The sequence below is a fragment of the Sarcophilus harrisii genome, chromosome 3 (assembly GCF_902635505.1).
Source record: "Sarcophilus harrisii chromosome 3, mSarHar1.11, whole genome shotgun sequence".
NCBI classification, from domain to species: Eukaryota; Metazoa; Chordata; class Mammalia; order Dasyuromorphia; family Dasyuridae; genus Sarcophilus; species Sarcophilus harrisii.
The window spans coordinates 84,337,282-84,358,089 of NC_045428.1; the positions used below are offsets into that span (position 1 = coordinate 84,337,282).

A 20,808-nucleotide genomic window follows, 5' to 3' on the forward strand; every position below is an offset into this window, starting at 1 on the left:
AAAAATAGCTCAAATCCAATTTAGAAACATAAGAATAATCTAGAAGAGAAGTGATCATTTGGGCAGGGAAATCAGGAATGCAGTAAAATGAAAAAAAAAAAAGTGAGTGGGAAAGAAAATTAAAACTGAGTCTGTATAATCACATCACCAAAAGCCAAGAACATATTGTTCATACTCTAGAACATAAATGACAGTCTGGATCATTTTCTATTTCTCTGCCAAGATGAGGTTCGGAATACCATACCCAATTTGAGGTACTACAGGACCAGAAATATGAACACAAAATGTTCAGGAAAGCAAAAGCAATTGATAGGAAAACTTCTTTGGAGAACAATAAATGGTTTAACTTTCCATAATTATTTTACTGTTTTATGTAAACAGAATTAGATAGAACTGGAACTCTGATTAATGGCTATAGGTTTTCTATTTGTACAAGTTATTACAGACTCATATTAGTTTCAACTCATGTATGAAACTACTCGCTATTAGTCAATTTGATAATACATAAGGTGTGAAGATTTAAATAAATTTTTAAAGGAAAATTTAAAAATACACTTTTGTTTCTAAATTCTTCATTGCTCTCATCTTATAGTTTTCCCTTTTACATACCAAAACTCAATTACCTTTGCCCATTCATATTATAAATTTTTTCAATTAGCATTTAAGAGCCCACTATATATAGCAACTACTATTAGGTGCTAGAGGATATAAAGAAAAAATTCAAACAACCCTTGCCCTCATGGAGCTTACACTCTATAAGGAGAGACCACATGTACGCATGTAAGTATATACCAAAGATATTAAAGGTAAATACGAGATAATTTTGAGGGAAAAAATGTCAAGGACAAAGTTTGTTAAGTAAATCCTGAGGTAAGAATGTGATGATTGAGCTGAGCCCTGAAAGAAGTCAATTACCAAAAAACTTTTCTTTAGCACCTACTATGTGCCAGGTACTATGCAAAGTTCTGAGTTTACAAATTCAAAAAAGAAAAGTCTCTGCCCTCAAGGAGCTTACAGTCTAATGAGAGGGAAAAAAACACACAGACAAAAAGAAGCTGAAAGGAGGCTGTAAGGTAGATATGGCATAATGGAGAAATCAGAGAAGTCTCAAGTTAGGATAGCCAGGTAAAAAATGAGATATCTGAGCAGATGTCATCTCTCCTGAAATGGAAGTATGAGTTTCACCTTACACCTTCCAATCATAGAGTAAAAGGGCGTAGAGCTGAGTGGTGTTAAGAGACAGGTCAATTCTCTGAGAGCCTCTACAGCTGTGGATCATAGCATCTGAAGGAGTTGCAGGGTAGCCTTTGCTGACACAGGTGTGAAATGGGAATGAAATAAATTGGAGGCAGAGGGAAGAGGAGAGAGGTCAGACAATGCACGGCCTCTCAGTCAGAGATGTCAGAGAATAGCAACTGCCTCTCAGTCTCTTTGTATCATCCTCTCACAAGAGGAGATTCATTCTGCAGGTCTGGGTTGGATCTCCAGCAGCCACTGTCAGATGGCTCCCGTGTATTCCAACAGGGAGGGGAACACCAAGGCAGAAGGAAGATGAGGATATTCCCAATAATGGGCTCCCTGGAGGGGGGTAGAGCAGTCAGTCGGAGAAGTCCCCAAGTAGAGTAACCAGGTAAGAAAGCGGGAGAGGATCCTAAATGAGAAAGCCAGGGACTCTGAGACAGAGAAGAAAAGAGACTGTATTCTATACATAAGGGACAGTCAATATTAAGACACTGACAAGAATGCTTGTGTGTGATCAAGATCATGAAAGACATTTTGGCTTGACCAAAGAGAATAAAAAGGGCAATAATGTGCAATAAGCCTGGAAATACATGCTAAAACCAGGATGCAAGGCTTTCAATGTTAAACAAACAAATGTACACTTGACCTTGGAGGGAAGAAGAATTTCCTGGAGCTTCTCGAGCAGAGAAGTGACATGGTTAATTTTTGCTTAAGGAATATCACTTTGGCAGCAGGGACTGACAAGGGGAGGCACCTGAGCCATCTGTTCCATCTATTTCAAGCGACCTCTCTATAACAATATATTCCTGTGTATAGTAATGTTTGCTTTTACATTTTCTGTCTGCCAAAGGGTGAAATAATGAATGCTGACAACACAATAAATAAGGCATTAAAACTAATCCTTACCTAGCACTACAAGTCAGAAAAACTATTACAATTTATCACATTGATAAAAAGTTATAGCCAAAAAATCCATCTTATAGTAATTTATAGGTTATTAGTTATTATAAGGATATAATTTTTTTTTACTGCTGAAATTATTTACATCTTATGAAAATTCATTACAACTCTGGAGATCTTTAAAAAAAAAAATGGGATGAAATCACAAATTTCACTTTTGAAGGATAAACAGATCATCTTTACTTATTTACTATGTGAAAGTATGTTAGAATGTAATAGGTAGCACATAGTCTACTTTCACAGTAATGTTTCAAATTCAATTTAGACAAGAAAGGTAGAAGACAATTTGCAGCAACAATAGAAGAAACTCCCTTTAATGCTTATTATTCCAAAAACTCAAATATTTGCTACAAATATCTGATTCATAAAAATGGTAGGTGATTAATACACCACGCAACAAAGATTTCCCAGACCTTCTTTCTTTGACAGGTCTGGTTAAGATGGATTAGTGCATAACAACATTCCTTAAAGCAATAATTGTTAACATTTAGCATCTTGGTGCTGAGGAGGGGAAAAAAACCTATTTCTGCAAACAAAACACATGGGATGTGCTTTATATGTATGCTGACCATAGTGCTTTATATGTATGGTGACCTTATCATAGCAGAATCCAAAGCACAAAGGTTTTTTTTTAAATCATCTTAGAAAATGCATTTTATAGTATAAGCTGTTCTATTTATTCCACATTTATGTGCAGAATACTGAAACATAAATCCCAAGTCTTTGTGATTTCTCTACCTTCATTAGTTTGTAAGTTCTACATTAATTATGTAAATTGAGCTCCTTGAGGGCAGGAGCTGTTTTTGACTCCTTTTGCATCCTCAGCTCTTAGCACAGCACTTTGAACATAGAAAGTGCTTAATAAACACTTATTGCTTGATAGATTGTATCATACAAGAAAAGACTAAGCAAAGTATGGCATAAAAAAATTAACTGACTTAATGTTAGATCTTGATGTCCTTTTTAACAGTTCATAGTGTTGAACTTATAAACCGAAACAACATTTTAAAAAGTAGCAATTATTTTACTCTACCTTACCTGATGAGCTCTCTGTAAAGACTGTCAATGTCTGTCCTCCCACACTTTGCAAGAGAAACGGATGTTCTCTGGGAGCACTAACAGAAGCAGGTTTTCCACCAATATCATGGATATTTGCAAGTTCCTCATTCAAGGTAAAAGATACCTAACAGATAATGAACCAGTCCATTAATACCAACTTTTTATTATGAATTTTATATACTTAAATTTTACATTATTTCATTTTCCAAATGATTTATCTTTTTATAATTATATTGAAACCTCTTCAACATATACTTTATAAAATAAACTGTAAGAAGCTGTCCTAATACAAAAAGAGTTACAACTAACCTATCAAGAATAGGTTGCATTTCTAACAGTTAAAGTCTTTAATGTTAGAAAAAAAAATGCTGACACTAAGAATTTTTGATTTATATTAAATGTTTAAGTTTTATTCAATAACCACTAATAATTACTGAATGTATGCAATTTCCCTAAATATTTCTGCAAATATTAAATACTTGCCACAGGACTATAGATCAGAACTGGGAGACTGCTTTCTTTTAGAAGGGTTCTCTTTGAGATGCCTCACCCAGTTGTATACATTTATAGCAAAAGGATTTATAAATATTAGTTTTCTGATCTTCATTACAACTGTGTTATTGGAAGAATATGATCACCTAGACTGGAAAAACTAAACCAAAATTATTCTTTATTTTAATACTTTACTTTGACTTTAATACTACAAGATCCCTGGTGTCCAGTTCAGAAAAGATAAATGTAATACTAATAAAAGGAATGGCCAACCAGGCAGCTGATCTTGTACATGTGAATAACCACAAAGTCAGGAGACATATGCTGATGAGCTTTTCTGGATGAAAATCTTTCTATACCATATAATTATTACCATATAAGATAAATATTTTTTCATGTATTAAAAGGAATTAAAAGTGTAAATATAAATCAGCTTACCTCAGTCCTTCCTTGATTCCTAGAAAAGGGGAAAAAAGGAACATGCTTTAAAATAGGAAAAATCTAAATTTTCTGGAATAATCTTCTAAAATTATGACAGTTTACATTTAAATAATATGTATCCTTACAATTTAGATATTTAAAATCATTCTCATACTCTTGGAAAAAAATATATATATATACACAGAAAAAACCCTCCCTTTCTTTATGTCTTATTATCCCTATAATACTACATTTGCTTGTTAATCAAAGACCAAAGACATGGAAAAAAATCATGTAGAAAGAAATACTCAAAGTGTTTAAATATAAAATGGATATTTTAGTCACATTTATTAGAAAGCTAGATCAACAATCCCACCCCTGATCATCTTGCCAGGGAGTAATCTTTGTCTTGCCATATCCTTCTCCAGCTCATGTTATGGATGATGCATTAAATCAAACCTAAGTTTCTGATGTCAGATTTGAACTCATGAAAATGAGGCTTTCTGATTCCAAGTAGTGTTCTATCTACCGAATCACCAAGCTGCCCTAAGGTTGGATAAAATAAGGTTGAGTAACAAGTCTGTAATGTAGCTTTGTAATATAATGGGACTTCCTTTAACTTCATCCAGTTGCTCTTCAATAGAAACTGGGGATAGAAATTAAGCATAGGAATAATCCAAGGCTGATATTTGGCAAAAGATCTAAAAGAGCAAGAAAAGTAAGACATTTAAAATCAGAGGAAAGTAATAAAGCTGAAATGACTTAATTATTGAACTGAAGTTGTAAAGAAAAGAGAAAGTTTAGAGCAGGGATATGGTCTGCCAGAATACTGAGAGACTGAACAGAAATCTAAATGAGGGCAAAGAATAGGTATAGGCAAGGTAAACCATGGAGAAAAGTTATAGTCAAATAGGGAAATATGAGAGTTTCTAATTAGAAAAGTGGAACTCTAAGAGATAATGATAAGATCTAAATCTAGCATAAATAGATCTAGCATATAACCAACTGAGATGGAATAAAGGATTAAGTTCTGGAATTTATGGAGAGAAAAGAAAATGGGGGTCTAGGAAGTTTGAGGGATCATATACATGAATATTAAAATCCCCTTGTGTGAAGATAGCAGCTGGGGAGGAAGATGATGAGTCAAGTGCTGAGAAAAAAGGGAGATTGACTGAAGAAGTTGGTCTGAAAACCATGAAATAAAATCTACACTTCAGATTCTCTGAAATCTGATTTTAAGCAACCTGTCTTGAAATGAGATAAATATCACATTAGGTCTTATATTCTACATTCTCCTCCACTTTTGCTCTGCTTTCTCCCTTTTCTGTGCCAATGCTCATGTTTCTCCAAGCATGGACTGGCCTTTATATCTCTTTCCTTTTCCTCAAGACCAGTCTCAGATATTTCTATGAAGCATTTCTGAGCCCTCCCTGCTTGGGGAACTAGCATTTTTAGCTCAAATGTCCAAAACACAACCTGGAGAAGCTCTTAGCTCTTTTCTCTCTTCCCTCTTACCACAGTGATTCATTCATATTCTTGTTCTTCTCCCCTAAAAGATTATAAGCAACTTGAAAGTAAAATCTGGTTAATCTCTATATCTATTTTACCTCAGAGAATTCCTTGAATGTTCTCTGCTAAGAGAATGCTAAGATTCTAGTAGGTGCTAAGAGTTTAAATACTGTACAAAAGCACTGAAGAACAAGTTAATAACTTGCTCAAGAACGTAGTTTAAACTGTTCAACTATTTTTGCAACAATTAGAGAAAGGCATGAGATACAAAAAACAAAAAGTGAGGATTTACAGACCTTCTAGATATGAGGAAGAACAGGGACTATTGTGAAGTTGTAATCTGTATAAATTTATAATACAGCCAAGATGATGGAATTTTTCTTTAACTTTCTCCAAAGGCAACCCAGAAATAAGAGTGGACAAAATTGACAATAGAGCTTACACAGGATTGAGAATTGGTTAAAAAAAAAAAAAAAATGGGACATCTAGGTGGCACAGTGGAGAGAACATGATCCCAGAAGTCAGGAGGACCTGAGTTTAAATCTGGCCTCAGACATTTAACACTTCCTAGTTGTGTGACCCTGGGCAAGTCACTTAACTCCAATTACCTCAGCCAAAAAAAAATTTAATTAAAAAAAAAGAGAATTGGAAAAAATGATTACAGAAGGATAAGAGTATGGCATTTAAGGTGTTAAAAATGTTGCTCAAAATTTGGAACTACGCTCAAAAAGTTATCAAACTATGCATACCCTTTGATCCAGCAGTGTTACTACTGGGCTTATATCCCAAAGAGATCTTAAAGGAGGGAAAGGGACCTGTATTTGCAAAAATGTTTGTGGCAGCCCTCTTTGTAGTGGCTAGAAACTGGAAATGGAATGGATGCCCAACAACTGGAGAATGACTGGGTAAACTGTGGTATATGAATGTTATGGAATATTATTGTTCTGTAAGAAATGACTAGCAGGATGTTTTCAGAGAGGCCTCGAGAGACTTATATGAATTGATGCTAAGTGAAATGAGCAGGAGATCATTATACACTTCAACAATACTATATGATGATCAATTCTGATAGACATGGCTCTCTTCAACAATGAGATGATCCAAACCAGTTCCAATTGTTCAGTAATGAAAAGAATCAGCTACACCCAGAGAGAGAACTATGGGAAATGAGTGTGGACCACAACATAACATTTCCACTCTTTTTGCTATTATTTACTGGCATTTTTGTTTTCCTTCTCAGATTTTTTTTTTTACCTTCTCTCTAGATCCGAACTTTCTCGTGTTGCAAGATAACTGTATAAATATGTATTCATATATTGTATTTAACATATACTTTAACATATTTAACATGTATTGGACTACTTGCCATCTAAGGGAGAGGGTGGGGGGAAGGAGGGGAAAAATTGGAACAGAAGGCTTTGCAAGGGTCAATGTGATGACCGTGTATTTTAAAATCAGCCGGAGTCAGGAATTCAGGTTAAGGGAAAATCTTCAATCTTTATTCTCAGTAGAGGTGAAGAAGGATCGGAGTTCCTTTGAACTCTGATCGAAGGATCGAAGGGGGGTTCATGATCACAATGTGTGCAGCTGAGTGAAGAAGCCAGGCAGACCAGAAGGCAGCCAGCCTTCTCTCCACGCCTCTCTCCCTGCCCCTCTGCCTCCACCCACCAAAATTGTCATTTCCTATATAACACATCAGGACTTGCACAAAGAATGGGCGGGGCCATTCTTTCTCCAAGCATACATATTAATAGAGTATGGTCCAATTACTATTTAGCCTCACGTGCTTGGGACCTCAGTGCATCAACTCCAACTCGAGCTTCAACCCATTACAGGTCAATGCTGAAAAATTACCCTTGCATATATCTTGTAAATAAAAAATTTTAATAAAAAAAATATATATATGTATATTGCTCAAATGATGTACTGGGAGATCAAGGTAGTATAAGAAAGAAATAGATAAAAGAAACAGATGGAAACCTTTAGGAATTCATAAGTGTGTGGAAGGCCTGGAAATGAAGATGAAAACAAAGAAGAACAGTAGGAGAATGAACAGAAGAGATGGAAAGATAAGTTGCAGTGGTCAAAGATAACTTAAAAAATGTAAAAAACAAAAAGAAAATATAAAAACATAAACACATCAACATTTGGGAAAACTATATTAAACTCTGGACAAAATTATATTAAAGTTAGATAAAGGAAACCAGATATTCTTAGAGAAGTAAGTCAGAAGAAAGTACATCATGGGTAAGGAGGACCACCTGGGAAAAGGCAGGGAGACAGGAGATTGAGTTTTAATATGAGGAACAAAAAGGTTAGCATGGAAGATGAACTAAAAACTGCATGAAGAAGACTAATGAACCCTAAGGCTGGCAAGATAAGACTTTAAGTTTGTATTTGGGTCCTTAGGGTAATAGGGAGTCACTAAAGTTTACTAAAAAAAAGGCAATAAAGAAAATGAATTAACAATGATATAGCTATTTCTTATTTTATACCTATCTAAGAAAAAGATTCCTTTAAACACTTTATCAATCTTTTTAAGAAGTTTAGAACAAGGATGGGTTTTTTTGAAAAGGGAAGGGGATGATGGGGAAGAGAAGAGATGCTGGCTCCATATCTATTCTTCCCTTTGCTACCAGCAAAGAATCTTCCTCTCTCAATGAATACTGACACCTAATCTTCAATTCAGTTTTAGAGAACTGCCTGCTATATTCAGAGATAAACTTTATCCAGAATCAAAAAGACAATGTGGTCAGGAGTAGGAAAAAAAGCTAAGCGACAATGCCTCTGAGGCAAACTCTTTATCTACTAGGCTATGATGCATCTCAAACACTTTTAAATCTTAAACAGACTCATCTTCTGTTTGACAACACTCTTAGTTTCAATACTGTATATATTTAAAAATAATGATTGGCTACATTTCTTTAAAACTAACTGGTGATTAAAGCTTGTCATATATTGCTTTAGTAAGCTAGCTCTAGTTAGAGGAAAGGAGCAAGCATTTATTCAGGATCTGCTGTATGCCAGGGACTGTGCTAAGTGCTTTATAAATATCATCTCATTTGATCTTAGCAATGATCCCTGGAGGTTAAGTGCTATTATCCTCATTTTAAAATTGAGGAAATTAATGCAGCTAGTGATTAAGTGATTTGCCCAGGGTCTTACAGCTAGTAACAAGTGTCTGAGGCCAAATCTAAACTCAGGCCTTCCAATCTGATTCCAGACCTAGCACTCTAACCACTATGTCATCTTATAGATACAACCCACTTCTAAGAAAACCAAAACATGAAAAAGCTGAGCTTCATAATAAATGCTAACATTTGTATAGAACTTTAAAAAGTTTGTGAAAACTTTATGAAATAAAGGGGAGTAATATCTACTTTACAAAAGCCTTCTTTACTTTGTAAATAGTAGTATCTGAGTGCTTTGAAATGAGTTCTTAATATGCATTAAAAGTATGCAGTTCATAAAATTAGATTAACATATTATTTTCCAGGGACATATCTATTACATAAAGTAATAACTATTTCACAGGGTTGATGTAAGAATCAAATGAGCTAAAGTTCTTGAAAACTCTTTGGAATGGCAAAGTGATATACAAATTTAATGTACTGCTGTTAGTGTAAAATAACGTGCAGTCCTTCTATGTGGCTTGTGCTAGAGTTATGAAAATTAAATTCTAATACCATTACATGGGCAAGTCATAAAACTTGTTTCTCTGTTTTGTGTGCAAATAAAAAAAAAAAAAAAAAAGCTGTTATCTATCTTCATTCACCTTAGAGGATTTCTAGGACGAAGTCAAATAAAATAAGAAATAATAATATTTTTGAAATAAAATAAAAGTAACTATCAAATGCTACCATCAGGTTCATTGGTGATCCCATTTTTTCACTAATGGATAGCTTTGTTAAAAAGTCACTAAGAAATGATAAAAATCTATTTAGAACCAAAACAAACAAGAGAAATATCACACTATCAGGAGACACATCAAAAAATAAAAAGATATCCAACTATCAAAATAGAAACAAAAGTACGATATGTCAAAATTAAAACATAGGATATATCTGACATACAAATCCAACACAAAAAACTGATCCATGTAAAAGAAATCTCTGCAAAGAACAAAGCCAATCTCAAGTTTAAAAGATGGGTATTACATAATGGTGGGTAACTTAAGATAGAAAGGTATTCCTGAGACAAGAATAGTGATTTTGAATCATTGCCAAAACTGAAGGTAACAAAAACTTTATGAAAGAAATTATAGGGACAGCTAGATGATGCAGTGGATAAAACACTGGTCCCAAAGTCAGGAGAATCTGAATTCAAATGCAGCTTCAGCCACTTAACATTTCCTAGTTGTGTACAAGTCACTCAATCCCAATTGCCTCAGGAAAAAAAGAAAGAAATTATGCCAGAGTAACACAGATACCCTTCAATATCTGAGATCACTTGCTTTCCTTCAATATATTTTAATATTTCTTTCCATTACCCAGAGTATATAAATGGCTTGGCACAATGCAATGGATTTCCTGAAAGTCTCTTGCACAGCCGTATTTCATAGAATAAATGAACTCAAGAGTTGGAAAGGTCTGACTCGCACGTAATCTAGTCCAATTTTTCATGGCTTTCGATTTATATTTCAATCACTCGATACTGTTTGCTATATTATTGTGCTGTGAATTATTTATAAATGTGTTTATAATATAGTTGTGAATTTTCCCAAATAACACACAAACCCCATTTGAATCCACTTACTTTGCAATCCTCAGCTTTCCTACTTCTCCTCTTCCTGAAGCTTTGGCCCACTGCTGAGACAAATACTTAGGAACCTAAAAGGAAATAGGAAATATACAAGCAATATAATTTATGATCTTAATTTAAAAAAAAAATTATTTACATTGAAATTTCTTAAGTTCATAATAGCCATTTATTGTTAATAAACAAGTATTTATCAAGGTTCTGTGTTGTGCTCAACAATGTGGGGGATAGATGCAAAGAAGACTATATTGGAATGACCAAATTTTCTCCAAAATTGGGACACACTACCTCATCAGGGAAATTTCTCTTTGAAAGCCTCATCAAAAGCACATTTTCTTTTCTTGCAAACTGGAAATGTCCCAGATTTTAGTCACTGCATATATAAAACAGTTTTCCCTGACCTCAAAGCTTTTCTAATTTAGTGGAACAATTTAAGGTTAAATTATGTAGTTCTAATTATAAATGTAAAAGGAGTTCAGAGGCTTCAGAGAAGATATAGAACTTGAGCTAGGCTTTAAGAATGACACTCTTGAAAGAAGCCAGACCTAACTATTCAAATTTTTAAAAGATTTTCTGCAGATAAGAGAGTAGCCCATCAATTACTGGCAAGTGTGTCCTAATAAGTTAGTTGGGGACAGGGAGCTTGTCTTTTCATTAGTACATATCTTAAGTCCCTAGCACAGGCAGTCCCTACTTTAAAAAATGTGTTCCTAGAGACCATCCTTTAAAAGTTGAAAACCACAAGGCAAAATCCTAACAGTGCATCTGCTGCAACATTGGATGAGTGGGCAAAAGTGGTGGGAAGAAAATTGTAGTCTTTGAATGGGTAGCAACAAACCTAGAAGCAATAAAAAATGTTAACTACTTATATTCTGTCTTGTGCTCCAAAGTGATCAATAAATTACTCAATCCAATTGCTCATGAAAGGAAAGGGACATATTTAGATTGTTTACTTAATCCTTGTAAACTCTAGCAAGCAAATCAATAGCAATTATTTTGGGTTAACAATATTCTAGCTGTTTTTAAAGAACCTAATTTGACGCTGAAAGTCTTCTGGTTAAAAATTAAATTATAGAAAGGACAAAATAATGAAATATAACGAACAGTAAACATTTCTAGACTGAGTTAAACTGTTCATATTCATTTCCTAGATACATCTATCTTCCCAGAAACTTCCACCCCTTCACATGTGTATGTGGCTTTGAGGTTTACCCAAGGGGTCCCCTGGATGAAACTACTTAGGTTTAAGATCTTTCCAATATTTATGAGGAGACATTGATTTTTAGTTATCCTAATGTCTTGAGAAAAACAAAATGGAGAGGTGTTGATGGCAGAATCCTAGTGTCACAGAAAGAGCTTCCTACTCTATTACCTTTCCCACAATATGCCCCTTGAAATGCAAGGGTTGAGGAAGAGAGAGTTAACAGCAACAATTGACAATCATGACTGCTGAGCAATATTTTGGGGACTCTTGGTTTGGGATTTCATAATATGAAATTTCATGGATTTAGCTTTATAGCTCATATATTGACAAGAAATTTCACAAACTCAATGTAGTAGCAATATAAATACTGATGATTTCCTCAACTGTGAAAAAATGATGGTGATTTAGAAAAGCCTGAAAAGATTTATACAAACTGATGCAGTGCAAAACAAGCAAAACCAGGAATATATTATACACAGTAACAGCAAGATTGTGTGATGATCAATTATGAAAGACAGTTCTAATTCAATGGCTCAGTAATCCAAGGCAATCCCAATAAACTTTGGGTAGAAAACACTATCTCCATCCAGAGAGAGAACTATGGACACTAAATGTAAATCAACACATGCTATGTTCACTTTTTTTCCTTTTTCTTCTGTTTTTTTTTTTTGTTCTTTTTTCTCCCAACATGATTCATAAAGAAATGTGTGTGCATGTATACACACACATACACATATATTTATGAAATGAATGTGTGTGTGTGTGTGTGTGTATAAATAACCAGGAAAAAAATTAAAATGATTTATGCAAATTAAAAAAAAACACACAATATTATATATCTCAGCTACATGTTGTCCCTAAAGGGTTGTAGAAAATAGGGCTCCAGATTACTAGTCCACTCACAATCAGGTAAAATCACATCAGGCAAGTCTTTGATTGGATAGGAGACATAATGGCTGCCTGAAACGGGAATAAGAGCAAGTAGTACAAATAACTTAAAATTCTAAATGGTGTTCCTTTCTCCTCTGCTCCTAACACAATTTTCTCACAGTCTCATACTACATGTTTCCAGATTTAATTCCTCAAAATTGGAACTCAAATGTAGCAAAAAGCAGATAAAGATGAGAAATTTGTGGGAAAAATTTTTTTCTCTAATTATCTTAAAGTCCAAGATGGCACTCAGGATACATTGTTTTCTTGGTTCTGCTCACTGTACTTTGCATCAGTTAATATGTCTTTCCTGTTTGTTTTTGTTTTTTAAGCCATCCTGTTTATCATTTCTCATGGTACAATAGTATTTTATCATAATCATATGCCACACTTTGGCCAGTTCTTCAATTTCAAATTCTTCACCACCACAAAAAGAGCTATTATAAGTATTTTTTACACAAATAAGTGCAACAAAATTTTTCAACTATATAAAAGGAAAAAGACTTGGCTTATATGATTAAAAAGAAAAAGAATACACTTAAATTTTTATAAAGTAAGCATGTTTGCTCTCAGGCAAAAAACAGGTCCCTTTTCAAAGTCTATGCATATTATAATTGAAAGATACAGCATTAAAATTTAAAAAAGCCTTCAGATACAGTACTGAATTACGTTTTGAAGGTGTTAAGCAATGTACTTCAAAAATCATCTGAAACATGTTTATTAAGCTATTAACCTGTGCTACAATAAAAAGGAAATCCAGTGTACTTTAAGGACAAGATAGAATGGATTTTTAAAAGTATCCAACACATTTCTTTTGCAAAATAGCTAATATGGAAATTTTTGCATGACTATATAAGAATAATCAAAATCAAACTCCTTGTCTTCTCAAGGAGGGAGAGAATTTGAAACTCAAAATTTTTTTAAAATGATTTTTAATTGTTAATTTTTGCTATTTTTTAAACACATAAGGAACACTAACAAACTCTTTTCTCTCTCCCTGAACCTCTCCTTTAAGTTCCTATCCTATATCCTCAAGTGCCTGTTAAATATTTCTACTTGCTTGCCTCCATCACTATCTAGAGTATATATTCAAAAGAGAATTCATCTCCACTCCATTCCACCCCTATTTCACATATTTGCTTGCTTATGAAAAGTAGGGAAGGAGATGGAGAGTCCAAGCCATGTCTGATAAATTATGAGAATAGCTACAGAGAAAGAAGAGGGCTGAGTAATAATAGTGGAGAGAGAATTAGACAATTTGGCTGGAATGTAGACTATAGAAAAGTAATATAAGAATGTAGAATATAGTATGATATTTATCTCACCTCCAGATGGACTGCTTGGAACCAGATTTCAGAGACTTTTGAATATCAGAGTTTGAAGCATAGACTATATTTCTTTTATTTTCTTCTTTTTAAATTCTGAGTTAACAATTCTCTCCCTTCCACCCACAAAGAAGGCTAGCAAGATATCAATTCTACATGTAAAATCACACAAAACATATTTTCATATAAGTCAGAGTGCCTTACAAACAAACAAATCTTGTCTCATACACTTAACACTTCCTAGCTATGTGACCCTGGGCTTAATCCAGTCACTTAATCCCAATTGCCTCAGCAAAAACAAAAACAAAACAAACAAACAAACAAACAAAAAAAAAAACCCAAGAAAATTATAGTTCAATTTCTACTCAATTTATCAGTTCTCTTTCTGAAAGTGGATAATATTTTTTCATCATGAATTCCTTGGAATTGCCTTGGATCATGGTATTGATCAGAGTAGTCAATTCTTTCACAGTTAATCATTATTATAACATTGTTGTTACAGTACATAATGATCTCCCAGTTCTTCTCAATTCACTTTGCAACAATTCACATAAACCTTTACATGTTTTTTGAAGTTCCTCCAACCCCTTCCAGCACAATATTCCATCACAACTATAACCTACAACTTGTTCAAGCCATTTCCCAACTAATAAGCTCCTCTCAATTTCTAATTCTTTACCACTATAAAAAGAGCTGCTAAAAATATTTTTGCATAAAAGTTCTTTTCCTATGATCCCCTTGAGGATCACTGTTGTCTATTACACCTTTCAGAAATCACCCTGACCTTTTGTTGGCTCTGCCCCTCTAAATTTGATTTGGGGAATGATATTAAAATTTTTCAGACAGCATGAAATCAAAACTGTTAAAAGTCATGAGAAATATTCTAAATCACTAATAATTAAAGAAATGGAAATTAAAACAATTCTGAAGAACCACCTCACACCCATAAGATTGGCTAAAATGACAGAAACGGAAAAGGACAAATGTGCAAAATTAAGGACATTAATACACTGTTGATGGAGTTGTGAACCAGAGAACAATTCTGGAAAACAATTTAGTACTATGTCCAAAGGGCCATCAAACTGTACACACCCTTTGACCTAGCAATAATGGCAACTAGATCTATCCCCAAAGAGACCAAAGAAAGAGAAAAAGGACTCATATGTATAAAACTATTTATAACAATTCCTCTTACAGTGGCAAAGAATTGGAAATTGAGGGATGACCATCAACCCTGGAAGTGCTGAGCAAGTTGTGATACATGATTGTGATGAAATACTACTGTGCTAAAAGAAATGGTAAGCAGGATGATTTCAGATAAACCTGGGAAGACTTGTATGAAATGAAGTGAAATGAGCAGAACCAAGACAAGAAACATAATAACAGCAACATTTTAACTGTGAAAGACTTGGCAACTTTTATCAATACAATGACCCATCAACAATTCCAAACTATTCATGATAAAAAATGCTATCTGCATCTAGAGAGAGAACATGTGAAATAAGTACAGGTTGAAACATTCTTTTCTCTTAATTTTTCTTGTTCATTTGTTTTCTTTTTCCCTCAACATAGCATATGTGGAAATTTTGCATGATTTCTTATATAATGATATTGAATTTTTTTGTCTTCTCTTAGCTGAAGGGAAGCAAGAGGCGGAGGGAAAAAGTTTGGAACTTAAAATAAAAAAGTCCATTAAAAACAACAACTTCATGAACTCCCTGAAATCTATCCTTGAGGTCTGTAAATCAGTTTGAAAAATAAAGTTTACAAATGAGATTAAATTTTGACAAAGAACATCTAAAACACATTCAAATCATAAACCTACCGTTTCACAATACTCTCTCTCTCCTCTAAACCCAAGGCACTCATTATCTTAAATCAGGGGTTCTTGTTGTGAGCTTGTTTTATTAATAGTGCAATAATAATATTTCCATATAATCGACCATTTGCAATCCTATGAAGTTTATTTTATACATTAAAAATATTCTGAAAGGCAGGCAGGAAATATAAGGTGGGGAGAGCAGAAGGGATCCTATGATCCAAAAAAGTTAATAACTCTTTTCCTAGATATTGAACTCATCACTTATTACTTGGATAACTGCAATAAGCTCCCACTTCATGGCTCAATAAACTCCAGTGGATCCCTATTATTCATAGATTCACAGATTTACTATCAGAAGGGAACTTAAAAAAACTATCTACTAAGAACCCTGACCCATGCAATGAGAGATTACAATTTAAGGGGCCCAATAATGAATCATAACTTCTAGATTTAGGAGGTGATAGACAAGAGATACAAAATGATACATAATATTTTCAAACCCAACAATGTTGTATTTCTCTTTCACTTGATTAGATTTATTTGTTACACAGAAAGCTATTTGTTTCTTATTGTTTGAAGAAGGGCAAGTGATGGATCAGAGGATTATGGGTTAGGTGGGGGAAATAGACATGGGAGAGGACAAGGGAAATAAGTTATCAAAAAAAAAAAGTACTTAATGAGACATAAAATATCAAGAGAGCAAATGAAGAAACAGACAAACAAAAGGGTACCAAGCTAAATGTATTGTATGCTTAGGTAAAAAAACAAGCTAAACCTAAGATTCAATTTCATGTGTAATTCCCTTTTTCTGTTCTTTGACTACACAAACAATATTTGTTGATGACTGTACAAGTTAACAAAAATTTTAAAAATTAGAAAAATCAGACAGTTGTGATCTTTACGACAGATTTTTTTTTAAAAAGCCATCTCCTCCAATGTATCTATTTTACAGATGAGGAACCTAGGGTAGAAAAGTTTAAAAAGTCTTGCCCAAGATCACACAGGTATTAAGTGATTGATCTGAGTACAAATATAGGGCCCTCCAAATCCAATTCTCTTTTTACTGAACCCTGGGATCAAGCACAAATGCAGAGTTCATCTGACATTGAAGGCACTTCACAATCAGGTTCTAGCTTGTTTATCCAAGTTTACAACATCTCTCCCCTTCATATACTTTTTGGCCTCTGACTGCCCCTCACACAGGATACTCCATTTCCAGTGCCCCAGCTTTTGCACAAGCTACTCTTCCTTCCTGGAAAAGCTCTCCATTCTCTTTCCCACTCATGAGAATCTCCATTAACTTCCTGAGAAGCTCATCTCAAGTACCACCTCTTCAGCTGCTGTCTCCCTGACCAAAATCAAAGCAAAAAACCCCCAAAAGCCTCATTAATTTTGCACATGTTTATGTGCACATATGTTATATTAGCTCCTTGAAGGTAGGAATTTAACTTCATAGGCCCAGTGCCTAGAATATAGTAGGCCTGCCACAAATAATAGGTGCTTAATAAATGCTTGTTGACTGAGTGACTTGCAATGAAGTGACTTGGGATTCAGGAAACCAGCTGTGTAATATCCAGCAAATTAAGTTTCCTCATCAGTAAAAAGGGGATGATGAGACTTCTACCATCTACCTAAAAGGGCTTTCTAAAGATTAAAGCATTATGAAAATAGCTGTCTTTACTTGGCAACCATGCTCTTACATCATTATCATTATTGCTACTTAAGTTTTTCATATGCTGACTTGTTTCCCCAAATATACCAATGCCTACTTATAGGCAGAGAATATAGCCTCTTTGTATCACTCACATTGCCTTGCATAGTAGGTATTCAATAATTATATCTGGATTGATTTTATAGATTTATCAAGTTGTCTTTAAACATGGCTAGATCTGCCAAAAAAATCAGAACAGATTTTGAAAACATGCCATTATTGATAATTTGCTTAAATTCACAGAAAGCTAATTACTGCAAGTGGAATGCAATGTGAACAAATTAATAAATACACAGCCCCTTGGTTGGCCAATGGCCTTTTATATCCATCAGACCATTCACAAGATCCATTTGAAATGTGACAATAAGAATGACACTGATGCAAGAGATTCAGAAGCAAGTGGCTTGGCACTTGGAGTGTATTCAAATTGTGGCTCAGATATGTAATTTATAGATTAGAAAATATCTCGTACAAAGTCTGGGTGGGTAAAATCAGCTACTAGGGATGACCCTCCTGCTGTCACATCTCTAAAAATCTGCTTACCCAATCATAGTAACATTCTGCCACTATCTCATTTAAGACTGAAATGCTTCTGTCAATAAAAGTTATTACAAATATTAAAAAAAAAAATAAGTATGTTAAAGTACAAATTAAACACAATATAAGCATACATGTCCTAAGTTATGTTGCTGTACAAAAAAAAATCAGAGTTTGAAATAGTGTATTATTAGCCTATGAAAGAAATAAAAAATGCAGGTGGACAAAAAAAAAAAAAAAACTGAAATGCTGTTGCTCCTCTTCTAAAGCTTAACTCAAATTTATCACCTAACTCCATGAAATGTACCCTGAACAATGTTTACATTTTTCCCCCTCTAATTTTAACCCAGAATTCCGTTTTCCTTTTCACAATACACTTAACTAATCTTTCCAGCATCTTTTACTTACTTTCTTCCCTTTTATCCTTAACTAGGATTTTGTTCTTCCTCTCTTCTGTTGTTCAGTCAATTCAGTTGTGTCCAACTCTTGATATCCCCCTTTGGGGTTTTCTTGTCAAAGACACTGCAGTCTGCCATTTGCTTCTCCAGCTCATTTTACAGATGAGGAATCGAAGGCAAACAAGATTAAGAGGCTTGCCCAGGGTCTATTAGGTATCTGAGGCAAGGTTTGAATTTGGGTCTTCCTGATTTCAGGCCCAGTGCTCTATCTACAGGTTACCTATCTGTCCCTCAAACGGTCTAAAACACAAGATTTGGCAGCTAGATGGTACAGTAAATGGAATACTGGGCCTGAAGTCAAAGTTCAAGTCTGGTCTCAAATATTTCCTACTTGTGATCCTGTGATTCTATTTGCCTCAGTTTTCTCATTTGTAAAATGAACTGGAGAAGCAAAGGGCAGACCCCTCTAGTACCTCTGCCAAGAAAACCCCAAATGGGGTCACCAAGAGGCAGACATACCTAAAAAAGGATTGAACAACGGAACTTCTCATTTTAACCACTATTCTGTTCTGCCTCTACAAGCTTTCCAGGAAGCTGAATGATCTTTTCCCTTTCTATCCTAAATTTCTAGTTCTACACTTCTACAAGTGTAGATTATCTTGTAAAAAAGGAAGTTATCCGTCCTTTTGGGAGCAGGCTACAAACTTCCAGGAAGCACCAGCGTTAAGCTGCCCTCTTTAGGCACTTTAAAATCGCTCGCTGGATAAACCTGCCAGCGCGTTGATCTCCCCGCGAGGCAGACCCAGGGACAGCCTGCACAGGAGACTTGGGGAAAAGTTGCCAAGTCCCTGGAGCAGCGGCAGCAGAGCGCATGGTGAAGGCAGCAACTCCCAGATCTTCGTCTCCGCCTTTGTCCCCCTGCTTTCCCCTGAAAGGTGCGGGGGATTCCCTCCCACCCAAGCCCCTTCCTCCTCCTCCTCGGCTTAGGGCTCCCTCCTCGAGGGTAAGAAACACTAGCTGGGAAATGGATTTAAAAGTAAACTTTGGGCTCGGACCCTTGGTAGCTGTATAGGACGTTCCCCACCGCTCCTACCCAGACACTTTCCGTCTCCGTGCCTCAGTTTCCTTCTTCACAGGGCGGAGTAGGACTCCGATCTCTAATTGTTAACCTCACACTCCGCGAGGGCTGCCTCGGCTTTGTTTTTGCATTCTCTCCCCCTCCCCCCAACCCCGACCCGTAAAGTGCCTAGCGGGATGGCCGGCACACAGCCGGCGTCTAATAAATGCTGTTAAAGTCACCGTTCCCCCCAACCCCGACCCCTAAAGTGCCTGGCGGGGTGGCCGGCACACAGCCGGCGTCTAATAAGTGCTGTTAAAGTCACCGTTCCCCCCAACCCCGACCCCTAAAGTGCCTGGCGGGGTGGCCGGCACACAGCCGGCGTCTAATAAGTGCTGTTAAAGTCACCGTTCCCCCCAACCCCGACCCCTAAAGTGCCTGGCGGGGTGGCCGGCACACAGCCGGCGTCTAATAAGTGCTGTTAAAGTCACCGTTCCCCCCAACCCCGACCCCTAAAGTGCCTGGCGGGGTGGCCGGCACACAGCCGGCGTCTAATAAGTGCTGTTAAAGTCACCGTTCCCCCCAACCCCGACCCCTAAAGTGCCTGGCGGGGTGGCCGGCACACAGCCGGCGTCTAATAAGTGCTGTTAACGCCACTGTTCCGCCATCCGCGCTTGGGACGCTGCCGGGCTGGTTCCCCGGAGGCGGGAGCCGCCGGGACCCCGCGGACCCGAGAGGGGAGAGCCGGGGGCGAGGTCGGACCAGCCCCTACCTTCACGAGCCACACGCCGGTGTTTTGTTTGGCGCCGGTCAAGTCGAGCTCCCCGCGCTCGGCCATGGCTCAACGCCGCCGCCGCCGCCGCCGCCGGTGGAGTGGAAGGGAGAGCGCGGGTTCGGAGAAGGAGGTGCGGAGGGCGCGACTCCGGCGTCACCGGCGTCGCTCCGAAGCCGGGAAGCGCCGATCTTGGGGGAGGGGAACACGCCACTCCCGGAGACCGGGAAGCCGCGCCTGCGCACTACGTTCGTGCCCTACGGTGCCTCGTGGGAGACATTTTTCCTTCGCTTTGCTCGGGGAAAGGGGGCGTGGTTTCTGACGTCGCGGGACTGAGGTGGGAGGGGAAAAGGGATGCCTTTGAGAGGCACAGACTGAAAGGCTTTGAAAGCAGATGCTCGGGAGGCAAATCTCTTTGCTGGGGACTGAGTGAACGCCGGCCCGTTTCACCCCCTCCCCCCCACCAAGGGCAGACTTTTTAAAACTTGGGTTACACGCTGTAAAGTTACCCATGCATATAACCTGTAAATAAAAGGCTATTAAATAAAAAACAAAAACAAAAACAAAAAAAACTTGGGTTACAAACTAAAGATGTGTTACGTGTGATGGACG

General features: G+C 36.5%; 1 protein-coding gene across 2 annotated transcripts in view; it reads right to left on the reverse strand.

Annotated features, from left to right (window-relative positions):
- GTF2F2 (general transcription factor IIF subunit 2) overlaps positions 1 to 20,407 on the reverse strand; it is a 167,528-nt gene extending 147,121 nt beyond the window's left edge. The window contains exons 1-4 of one of the 2 annotated variants that reach the window (XM_031958395.1): positions 20,197 to 20,407; positions 10,438 to 10,511; positions 4,192 to 4,210; positions 3,241 to 3,385 (exon numbers count right to left, since the gene is read on the reverse strand). In XM_031958395.1, coding sequence (XP_031814255.1) covers positions 3,241 to 3,385; positions 4,192 to 4,210; positions 10,438 to 10,511; positions 20,197 to 20,262 — 304 coding nt within the window. In that variant the 5' untranslated portion in view covers positions 20,263 to 20,407. The remainder of the gene's footprint in view (positions 1 to 3,240; positions 3,386 to 4,191; positions 4,211 to 10,437; positions 10,512 to 20,196) is intronic. The other variant, XM_031958394.1, reaches the window with a different exon arrangement.
- Positions 20,408 to 20,808: the final 401 nt, after the last annotated feature.